We start from the raw sequence: 12,021 nt of genomic DNA, 5'->3' as shown, positions 1-12,021 counted from the left end.
ACTCGAGAGCACTCGAGTGCAAGTGTGGTACATTCGCAAGACAGGGCGCTCCGGGCTTGGCTCTTGGTTGGGTTGGTACAGTGGATAGCGGGACGAAACCGCCCCAGAGGCACGAGCGGTAATTGCATTGATATCATCCGCAACCATTGACCATGTTGCTGCTGTTGTGCTGGGTGATGCAACCTGAACGATGCAAAATCGATTCCGAAGTGCATCCTGACGGTTTCTGAACAGGTCCCGTGGTGGTGTGGCACCGTTGCATCGTACTAGCATGGTGCATGAGGGAACGAAAACAAAACGGAGTCGTATCCCCCCCCCCCCCTCCCTCCACGAACAGGGGTCATTCGAGTTCAGATAGTTTCGGGTTGCAAGCAAACTGCCCGCCTGTCCCGAAGGTGAGGAACTCTGTCAACGGATGACCGATTCGATAACCTAGAAAATGTTCATTATTAAGATATCTCGTGTCGCGGATGGGTTTTATTTATGTGGAGATATTGGGACCAAAAAAAAAAACTGGCGAGTTCGAGTTTAGCACGTTTGGAACCGGTTCTGCTTAAAGCTCTTAACGAGCAAGAATGCCCGATGGACTGACTCACCACAGTGCCGGGTGCCGGGCGATCCGTTTGCTTAATCGACCACCTACACGTAGTTCGGTGCATACGGCTGTGGTTGAAAGCGTGCGACCATGACACAGTGGAGAAGCCGAGCTTATCTTGCTCAGCTTTTATGCATGCTGTTTTGTGTGCTCTTCATTTTCACCCCAATAGTTTATGGCCAGTTGTTATGTTGAGTCACATGTGCACTTTACATTTTGCGAAGGTATCGAAAGGTATTTCTAAACGACTCGTCAAGCATTCTTTCATCGGTTCATTATTACTAAAAAGATAATTAATTTTTTTTTTGTAGAAAGTTTTAGAATAAATAAGTACATTTAATAAAAATTAACTAAAGTTATATTATTTAACTTCCAAGCAAATAATATCGTAGTTATTTATTAAACTTATTATTTAAACATAGTTACATTTGGTAACTAACAGTCCCTTTAACGTTCAAAACTGTAATCTTTGCTTGAGTGATTAAAACAATATTTAGTATTACTTTATTTACAAAAAAAAATCAAAAGGAATAAGAAACTTCGTAGATTCCACAAAGCATAGATTTATTTCCTTACCACCAAAATATTTGTCGGTTTTGTGCCCTTTAAACTTTTCTTCCCCAATCAATCCCGAAATTTGATTCTTTTTCACAGCTCGAACCCCATTTCGTTCGTATCGTAAAAAGTTATCAGCGATAAAAAAAAACTCCAGATCCCATCTTCATTGTCACGACTTCATTCCAACTTGAATAACAAAAATCACCCACACACACACACACACAGACAACTCTCTAATCGATTCCCATCTGAGATCGGTTTCATTAAATGCAGCACGTACAGAAGAAAGGAAAACACGGTGATAGTGGGTTGAACAAAGAAAAAAAGGGAAAATTATCGAACGTTCCGAACCCAAAATCCCAAACGATGCGCACCACCTGTGCGACAAATGCGACGAGACCCTTTTGCTCCCTTCCGGGAACTCATCATTGTGGCAAAGGCCATCGGCCATTCCGCCACGCCTCGAGCCGTTGAGGCGAGCTGTTCGAGAATGGTTTTCCGGCTGTCGGACCTCGTTCGATTGCGGGTCATTATTTAGATTAAAATATGGATTTAAAGTTTAGCTTTTTTTTGCCCTGTACCACCCTCAAGCTTTGGATCTTGTTTGAGCTTTGTGTGATAAGACATGTTTAGAATTGAAGTAGGGTTGATGATGCTGAGAATGTGGAGTTTATTTTTCTTGTGTGTGTGTGTGTGTGTGTGTTGAATGGGTCTGTTTCTCTCCATGCCATGCTCGTGCAGGAGAACAAAACCAGTGAGCGGTACAATGTGTCGATCATTTTACGACCATTTCGTTAATTGGAAATAAATTTTAAAACTTGATGTGACAACGGGACAACGATCGACACCGATTGTGGAAGAAGTTTCTCGTGTCAAACCTTCCCGTGTGCTCGTTTTGTGGGGGAAAAGTTAGTAAGTGAGTTTATGTCACTTTTTCCGCTTGGATTGGCATAAGACCCCAGCAGTGGGCCTTTAGTTGAGTTTCGGGAATGGTTCGAGGAGGTTTTTTTTCTTATATCCTAAAGGTAGCATCGTTCGGAATTAAAAGGAGAAAACACTTAGCAGATAGTGTAGTTCTTCTGCGATGGCTACCACTTGAATCCAGACCAACCTTTTCGCTACTAGAGGACAGCTTATTGGACTTTTTTTTTTGTTGAAGAATTCCTCCCACAGGGACAAGGCTTGTACGTAATAACACGCTCATCATGTATATGCGTCTCTTCTCCTGGTACTTGTTAAGCTAGCCGAGCCGAGAATAAGTTCTTGAATTGATGAGCTTGTGCTTTGTGGTGCTCTATCTCATCAGCAATTTTCATCTCTGTTCCTCTTCGTTTCAGTGGACGTCAGCGTGGATGGACGACCGATCGGTGTGACGCTGTGCGATACAGCAGGACAGGACGCGCTCGACACACTGCGGCAACTATGCTATCCCGGTTCCGACGTCATCCTGCTCTGCTTCTCCGTCGTCCAGCCGGTCAGCTTCCGCTCTCTGGCCACCAAATGGCAACCGGAAATCAGCAAGCTGAAGGGCGTCTCGGTGGTGCTGGTCGGGACGCAATCAGATCTACGGAACGATCAGAATACGATCAGCAAGCTACAAGTAATGATTGAGGCGTAGAAAATCGACGATAATAAAAAAAAAAAACACACACACACACATCTGGCTCGGGAAGAGACACTCCTCAATAACCTTTATTTCTTCCACCTCATTTCAGGCTCAGGGCGAGAAACCAATCCTGTTCTCATCTGCATGGGACTTTGCCCGAAAGATAGGCGCTAAATACATTGAAACATCGTCACACAAGAAGGTAATTATAGTGAAACCATTTATAATGTCTGATGTCAGCTGTGCAGCTGTGAGAGACGAATATGATGATCAGAACAAACTTGCTCAACTTTAATTCCTAAAACTAGTCGTTATATGAATGTGGCTTTTGTGAAAATTCCTTGAAAGGCTTGAGCGCTTGTAGTAAAGCTTGACGAAAGTTATTGCTAATCTGAAGTTTGACCCCCCAATTTGACTGGCACATCCATGACGAAACTCCACGCACATTCCAAAACAAGCGAGCAGCGCATAAATCACGCTACACGTTGAAGGACACACCAGGTCCTGCCACGTACACCGTCGTCAGCAGACTTGCCGATATGTTTGCGACACGTGCTACAACTTTTACCACCACCAGGGACTAGCGACATATTAGCTCGCAACTAACCGGTTGGAGCTTTTCTCCCATTCCACTCGTGTGTTGGGGTACCGTTTTCGGAATCGTGTGTTTTACTTCCGCGTCCGCTTGTACAGCCACATTCTGGAGCGTAATGAACTCGACTGCAGGGGCTTTTGTGTTTTTTTATTTTGTTTTGTTTTTGTATTCCGTAAGGTCATCCTTCACGGGCGAATGAGCGATAAGCGGTCTGTTTGTATCGTTTAGGGTTGTTTTTTTGTTGTTGTTGTTCTTCACTTCACTGTGCCGTTCACGGTGTCCACCACCTGTTCAAGGTTCCACGATTTCGGGCCGTCTTCGACCAGTTTGACCCGTGTACCGTGAACTGGCCATGCGGCAATAAAACAAGTTGTCAACGAAAGCAAACCATAGGTCCATTGGACACGGTTACAACGGACAAGCAGACGCTCGGGTTGTCGTAGCCTTTCCGCGCCCATGAACGGGGTTGATTGGGTTGGATGGGTGGAACGGCAAGCACAAGCGACGACCTGCTGACATTCGGAAACAGTTAGGCCAGCTCAGTAGCCGGTGCTGGTTGGAGCGAGAGACCGTTGGGGATTATGGGCCGGCGTGATGGTGCTGTGTGCTTAATGCCGTGGCACGAGCTGGTTCTGCACGAATAGCAAACTGTGAGAGCTGTGGCAGGTGGCCCGGGTGAATGTGTGCTGTGTGTTTGCATGTGATGTCAACTAACTTATCGTTTATTTAGTTATTCTTTCGACAAGAGCAATAGCTAGACGAAACTAGCCGTGTTGGCCAAACACTACAAGGACTTACTTAGTGGCCCAACCAGCGCTGGTGTGTGCTGTTGGACGATGTCTTAATTCCTTTCGAACATTGTTGGGAATATTTTTGGATGATAGCAAAATTGTGAATTAGTCACACCCAGTTTGTTCCGACGCGTTTAGTGTTATAGAAAAAATAAACTGAGTGCACTTATTTAATGGTACGTTTTGTCTTGTTGCAGGAACACATTAAGGAGGTTTTCGATACAGCCATCTGGGACGCACTGCAATCACAGGAGTACAGCAAACGGAAGCGGCCACTGTGGAAGCGATTATGCTGTGTGACCTGCTGACTGAACTGGCTGAGAATACATAAGCAAATCACACAAAATCAAGACTGTCTGTTCCTATGTGCAGTGGTTCGCGAGCTGCGCTCCAGCAAAACACAAGCAGTAGAAACGAGTAGAGCACTATGTGGTAGAGTTTATTGTAGATAAAACAATCCTCACAGCATCACGCAGGTACGCCTCAGATCACGACATTGAATAGCTTTGCACTATAGCCTTAGGAAAATCTATCGTTCGCATTGTATATTATCGCGATTGAAGACATCAAAAGTGAGATAATGTTTAGATAAAAGGACCGAAGGTTGCGTAACGCCGCGTAACGCCCGTACGGTAGTATTAGGACTTGCAGTGCACAATGAATGCAGCGTTGTTTGCGTGCTGTTACGGTGCACAGGGCTGGAAGATATTTAATCTAACTATTGTCGTTCAGCGAAACGGCCGCTAGGAACCATGCTGAGTCCATATGGTAAGGTTATTGGATAGTTTAAGACGTTACTCAAAGATACGGACGCGACACGATGATGCTTATTGAATAGGGAACGCATCTGCCGGTCTGGCAAAACAAACAGATGCTGCTCGATTAGTGCCGGTATTATTAGCATACAGATAAGGAGGGCCGTGTGCGTCCCACGGCGGTATTATGCTGCGTTGAAGGGTCACCAAAATATCGTTGAAACGTACTGAATACATACTGTCATCACACTGATCGCACAGCCGGTTAATGAAACATGAGCAATAATGTTTTTGCGCATACGCGCGTTTGCTTTGTATTCCACTCCGAAAGACGTTGCTGGGTGTTTAATCTCGCGTGGCCGCTTAAAAGCGTTTCTTCCTATGCAAGCTCCTACGGTGCGATGTGTGTTGCATACCCTGCAGGCGCACATTTGAACTCCGGCCCTATCGCATGCTGCTGAGTGACGGGTCGCAAGCTATCGAATCGCTATCATCGCTCGTGGTCTTGAGCTATCGAATACCACGTCCGGAAATGGTGCACGCCAAACAGGAAGGGATGGAAGGTGACACAATCCTGCAAACGAAAGCTTACCATTTGCACAGCCAATACACCGCTCGGCACACCTTCAAACAAAGTGGTGGTAAACAGCGTAGCAATGCGATCCTATTGTATGCATAGCGCTCGGTAACAACTCGTCCTACCAACTGTCATTATGTTCGCATAGCTTCGAAAACCAACCACCTCCAGCACACGGACGGCCGCACCATCAAAACTACCGGATAAGGACCTTTCTGAACCACAATCGGCGCCGGCTGGTATCGCTCCCCGCCTGACACTCGTCGGAAGCCTAATGGAGCGCGTTAGTGTACCACGGGGCACATCGGCACAGCGAGCATCCGCTCGGAGGGGAGCGGATTCGATCTCATTTGCATTTGCATTTCGGTGCCTCTCTTGGTTGCCACCATGGGAAGTACCGTGAAGGGCAAGAAAGGAAAGTGAAGGGACAGGCATATCCCAGCGGTGCTCCAGTGTGGGAGTTGCCACACAAACACACACAAACTCAAAAAGGACACGATTAAACAACAGACGAAACCATTCGAGGCAAACGAAACGGAACTTGGGAACAATTCACCGCTACGACAGCTGTCACTTTTCCGGCTAGGAGGTATCACCGGGGAAGCATTCTCCGTTGATCCGCTCCATCATGCTTCTTATGCGCTTCACCACGGATCTTGTACACGGATTCCAGCACAGCTCCGTGCTCCCCGCAGCTTACGGAATTGGATGTGAATTCGACGAAAAGTCAATAAACTAGAAAGCTGAAAATTGAGTTTGAACACGTTCGAAGACCGCACGTGGGGATTGGAACGGGCACAATGCAAGAAGTAGCCGGAAACCCCCGGACACCTTAAATAAGACACCCGAACGGTGTGGGCTGGTGTGGGTGAAATGGCGAACGACGGGCAGCGAAAAAATAGTGAAGCACGAATGACACCTCGGGATCGGTTAGATTCAAGGATGCAGTTAAAGGAACACGCCAGCACTTCGAAAGCGAAGGACACAATCGTACACGAACGAGCGACCAGCTATAAAAAAGAGCTACTAACAAAAAGAAAGCGATCTAAATCCTAGACTTGTTTTTTTTCAAATGGTCCTCCACATCCTGACAGAGAAGCCGGTTCGAACAGAAAATAAAGTACCGTCAAAACGGTGTCCGGGATTGCAGCAATAGACCGTACAGGATGAAAACGCTAAAAAAGTACGCACAAACATGCAAGCACTCACGCGAGGACACATACGGATTAAAACTTAGTGTCAGCGAAGGACAATTCGCGGAACGATCGTCGTCCTTGCAGCCTTTGTATCGTTGTACCGTGGCGTGGCGCTGCGGTCGAAAGCACGATAAGCCAACCGGAAGTATATCCACTTGGCATTCAGAAAGAATGGGTGGCATGGGTGGGGTAGGGGGTGCACCGTTACGATGGAACCGGGAAGGGATAATTGTAGCTTTGTCGGCTAACGAAGAACGGAAGGTGACAAGTGAAAGCTATTGCAGTTGTAACAATACACCGACGAGTGGTGTTTTCTCTTTTGGGCCCTGCTCGGGGCAGGGTTGTACAATCTTGTTCCATATTCTAAACTGACATACATTCCACAAATTGGTTGAACAAACGTGTTGTTTCTAGCGATTTTGTTTTCTACATCAGTAAGCCATTTAATACGGTGGTTTTGAATTCATTTTGTTCATTTATTTCAACTCTTTTTTGGAACACGTTGTTCATCCCTGAAGAGGCAGCTTTGAATGTTCATGAAACAAAATAAAAAAAAAAAACAGTCAAGCGACACATCAAGACCAAGTCCACATCTCCGTACGGCAGAATAGAATTCGCACGAGTTCAATTGGAACCATTTCTTAATGCATTTTTGCACGTGCCCTACACCCGAACGATCCGGTCCTTTGAATTCAGCTGAATGTAACAGGAACAAACCGATTGATGTTGAGCTAACAAGAAGCTGAGTAAGCGTTGACGGAACGCTGCCACTCGACGTCGACTTTGACAACCGCATGGAATGTCAGTAGCATCCAGCCACGGTAATAGTGATTTCGCGAACAATCGGCCAACCTGTCACCTCAAGGCAAAGCCGAAAAAAACGAAATCCTTTTCCGTCAATCAATGGAGTGAATGGTTCGTTCCAAAGAGTTTCTTTGGAGCTTATTGAAACCGGGTGAGTTTTACGTTCAATTGTTCTTATCTACTGCAGCGGAACACCCTTTTTTCACGGGTGGTGCTTGTTTCCCGACCACTTTCCCTCCGATCATGGAAGAAGTGTTGTCAAAGATCGTGCATTATCCCTTTCTACACCGTGAGTGAAAGTTTTGCCGACGGTAAATTTGGGATGGATCCATTCTTTCCGGTTTTTTTTTGTGGCCCACGGAAGTTTCTTTTGCTGGTCTCCAATTTAGCAAATAAAACCCGATAGCCTGCGGTTAGTTTGTGCGAGTTTTCACCACAGACTTGATAACAATGACGCCAAACAGCATAAAAGAACCAAGATGCAAAACAATGGGAAACTTGATACGGTAAAAAATGTGGCAAATGCGACGAGACAATACACTTTTCGGAGGGAATGATGGTGAGTGTTTTGTCGCAGGGTCGGATCACCTGCCCACGGTAGTGGTAACCCATACCGGCTAGGTGTTCCGTTTTGCAGTGATACCGAGCTGAACTTCAGTCACATTAGTTTGAGTGTTTTATTCTTTGTTTTACACTAAAGAATGAATCAAAGTTTACATACGGAGCGTCTGGTTTGCATTACATTCTGTTGGCCGTTGAAAATGCTTTTGGATGCTAATTTATTTTTTATTTTGTCGGTATGTTTTTAGTAATATTCAGTGTTTTTACTAAGAGCGTTAGAAAATGAAGCTTTATGTACATTATTTGAATGTAATGTGTTTGAATTATGAATACTTATACGTTTATATTGGTTGCTTGCGATGACTTCCTGCGAAGTTCATATTGAATTGTGCACGCCTGAAACTATGCAATACTTGTTACAAGCTGTCAACCACCAATTAGAATTTTGAACCCTACGAAGCAGTCACTTTCGCTTCTCGCTTCTTGAATCGTTCTAATAGAACTAGTCATTGCATTAGGTTTAATGATACCAAAGCACAATCAGAGGAATGATATTAATTACTTATGTGAAAAGTTAGGTTTAGATATCCTAATTTAGATATAAAACCGAAGGCGCTAAAAAGGTTCAATTATGCCCTCCTGGAAGATTGTCTGCAGGTGAAATACGACTGGCCATGACAAACACTTTCACAAAACAAAGTCCATCTTGCCAGGTACTTTGTCACTGTTTTGTTGGTTAATGCAATTTTCAGGAAAAGAATAAAAGAATACAAATAAAACACAAAACATTGCTGCATTCTCATGATGTAGGTGGGTGTAATTCGTATGAAAAATCGCAGAAATTTGTTTAATTTTTTGATGGAATACGTTACATTCCGTGTAAAAATTTCGTGTATCTACACGAGCTTCCCATACAAGGACAATGTTTGAAACTGGGAAAACCCAGTAAAGGACTTGAGTTGATCTCCCTAGATGAGGTAGAGTAATGGTGTTATTTCCTGAGACTGTAGAAATACCGGTTGGCAGCCCGCTCTTTAGCGCGTATTTTAACATCATTGCTGTTGTCGATTTATTACTACCAAGAAGCTCTGTGCCGATGGCGGTTCCATGCCGGTTTAGGCCAAGCACTTCTGCGCCCTATCTTTGACCTGTCATAGGTGAAGTTTTGGACGACGTTAGGTGGTAGCCTTGAAAGTTTTCTATCTACCATCACTATCATGTATTACGTTAGTCATTATCATTGCATATTTCCCTCGTTATCGATACCACTTTGAAAAACCACATTAATATCAATCATTTACAGAAATTGAAACAGTAATTTAAAGTAGAGAATAACAGTTAAAATCCGAATATATAATCCGAGGCATCCGATTCCATGCATTTCGATCTTGTTGTTCGATTGTTCGATTGTTAATTGTTTTAAGGTGCAATATGGGTAGCACATAGTGTAAGATAATTTGCCATTTTATTTGCATATTCGTTGTCTGTAGTTCGTATTCCATATACTATTCTTGTATGTTTTCTAGTATCCAATCCACGTAGCTGGCAATGTTCGTGTAAATGTCTGGAATAGGATCCGTACAGTTGTTTGGTCCCACCGACGCCACGCCATACAACACATATCGACTTTCGCCTTGCACTTTCTGCACAACCTGCAGTGGAGCCCCTGAAAGGGACAGCTTGCAGTCCGAGTTTAGATGGGGCTTGATACATATCTGACGTGCCGTTAACCGCGCGATTAAAAAATTATCTCTAAGCAACTTTTCGCATTCGGTCGTATCGATAGTCTCGCGTAGTGTCCTTTCCAGCAAGTTGCCACCTGTTAAAAGTTCCCATGTGGTCAGTGTAACGTGGGTTGGCTTCAGGCTGCGTAGCTCACTCGTTACCGGCAGACAGATTGGTTTCACATTGCTCCAGCTAGTGTCCGCTCGGTCGCGCAATCGTATGAGTGCAATATCGTCCGCAAAACGTATCGGTCTGTTGAAGCCCGTGTGTGCAATTACTGATTCGATGCGCAGCGTTTGAACGGGAGGCGAACATACCATTTGTCCATCCACATTTAAACAATCCTTCGGCGAGTTTATGTCGTACTCCCCCATCAGTACGGATGATCTGCAATGAAAGAAAAGCGTTAAAATTTGAACGCAACTGTGCAAACACTAAGGTACACGCACATAAAGCAATTTTGTATTTGCCTCCGGCAATGGGCCACAGTGACTAAATACAAGTCACTTATTAAAGTTGCCTCACATACTATACGCTTCTCGAACGTTTCTTTTGCAGTACACTCTACCAAACCCACCCAAGGATATCCGAGCAGAACCGGCTTTGATAATTCTTCCCGGCTTGCATACGGATTGGGACCACAGGTTGACATCGGTAGCAACCCGATTTTATGACCGTTTGCAATCCCTGTCGCAATCGATTGACCATCTTTTCCACCCATCTGTTGCTCGATCCAACTCAAGTATTTCGCCACATCAGTAAAAACGGTGTATTCGTTCGTACCACAATAATTCCCGTATTGACGAGGCTTTGTGAAAGACACGACTCCGCGAATGAACCAGGTGTCACTGTAGTTGAAGAATAAACCTCCTCCGCTGTCGCCGTTGCACGCCCCGATCCCATCACGATTGCCAGCACAAAACATATTCGATGTAAGCTGTGAGCCAAACAGTTCTCGGTTGCTTTCGATGCAGGTGATGTGGTTAACGACGGGAATGCTAGCTTCACGCAGTGTGTCGGAAACCTCATCGGTCTCATCAATACCGAATCCGACCACCGTGCCCCAGGTGCCAACGATCGCGTTCAAATCATCGTCTCGATTCCACAAGCAAACCGGTTGGATGTAGTCGGTGTAGGTGATGTCGGTTTCGAGCACAATCAGAGCGACATCGTGTCGGATACTGTTGACGCTGTATTCCGGATGCACGATCAACTCGAACGCTTTATGGTTTTGTGCGCGGTTATCAGCTGCGCTGATACGATTTAGTCCAACTTGTACTACGAGACGTCTTCGCGCAATAAGACCATGCGTTGTCATCACACAATGAGCCGCTAGGATCGACAAATGGGAAAACATCAATGAAAAAGTCAAGGTTTGTAAACTGGTTTGTGTTCGGCTCACCCGTTAGAACGGTATTCCGGTCCAAAATTGTTCCTCCGCACGCATATTCGTTTGATAAGCCTTTGTTGTGAAAAATTGCCGCGTGCCATGGCCAATGACCATCCTTAGCTGCGGTTCCGTTCACAATCAGTTGATTTACCACCTTCCGTTTGCCACAGCTCTGCGTTGAACTTAAATCTACCACCAGCAAAAGGCACAACAATATAATCGGGAGTGCACAGTACCTTACGCGACCCATCCTACACCACTGGTAATGTGTGTATGCCTGCGTTTGCATTAATGTTTTACATCCGAATATTTCCTATATTGAAGTTGAGTTCCTATCTAAAAACACTAATGGAGAAGCACGCACGTAAGCTTCTACCCAGTGTTGTGTTCAACAGCAGCGATGAAACTAAAACTGGTTGCTGGTGATGATCTTCTTCGAGGTCAGCTAAGCCATGACGAAAGATGGCCCTCTTTCGGACAAATAACTTCGCCATAGTGGAAATCCCCTTTCGCACGGTTTGTATATCTTGAGAAAGAGAGATCCAAGATTGGAACAAAACAGAACAAAACTCAAAAAACCAATGTTTGCGTGCTGGTAGAGAGCACTTTTTACCGTAGACTTCTATAACTGATAATGGATCATCTTAGCGCAATGTACATCTATTGCCTAGGTCCTGAATAAATGGATACGATGCAATAGCTTTATACTGGACAAAGTTGTTCGTTTTTCCCAATGCACATTGAAGCGACGGAACGAACTGTTGCAACAGAGAAGTTAAATTTGTTTAAAGCATATAATTATGTGGCTTATTAAAGGTGCAATTTCCGTACAGCGTTACTGCTGGTATAATCACACAAGATCAGGAGC

At 44.8% G+C, this 12,021-nt stretch overlaps 2 protein-coding genes across 2 annotated transcripts in view; one reads left to right on the top strand and one right to left on the bottom strand.

The window, feature by feature from the left end:
* The window catches only part of LOC128707195 (uncharacterized), a 34,959-nt gene extending 30,506 nt beyond the window's left edge, over positions 1–4,453 (top strand). Inside the window, exons 4-6 of the mRNA XM_053802144.1 lie at positions 2,491–2,753; positions 2,869–2,961; positions 4,343–4,453. Of these exons, the coding sequence (XP_053658119.1) occupies positions 2,491–2,753; positions 2,869–2,961; positions 4,343–4,453 (467 nt within the window). The remainder of the gene's footprint in view (positions 1–2,490; positions 2,754–2,868; positions 2,962–4,342) is intronic.
* A 5,090-nt stretch (positions 4,454–9,543) lies between these two features.
* On the bottom strand, positions 9,544–11,081 carry LOC128717908 (serine protease 7-like). The gene is made up of 2 exons (XM_053811584.1): positions 10,264–11,081; positions 9,544–10,150 (listed from the first exon to the last, which is right to left on the bottom strand). The coding sequence occupies exons 1-2, from the start codon at positions 11,079–11,081 to the stop codon at positions 9,544–9,546; spliced, it is 1,425 nt and encodes a 474-aa protein (XP_053667559.1).
* Between the last annotated feature and the right edge of the window lie 940 nt (positions 11,082–12,021).

This window comes from Anopheles marshallii, chromosome 2 (genome assembly GCF_943734725.1).
Source record: "Anopheles marshallii chromosome 2, idAnoMarsDA_429_01, whole genome shotgun sequence".
In the NCBI taxonomy this organism is placed as follows: Eukaryota; Metazoa; Arthropoda; class Insecta; order Diptera; family Culicidae; genus Anopheles; species Anopheles marshallii.
This window is presented reverse-complemented; position numbering and strand designations above follow the sequence as displayed.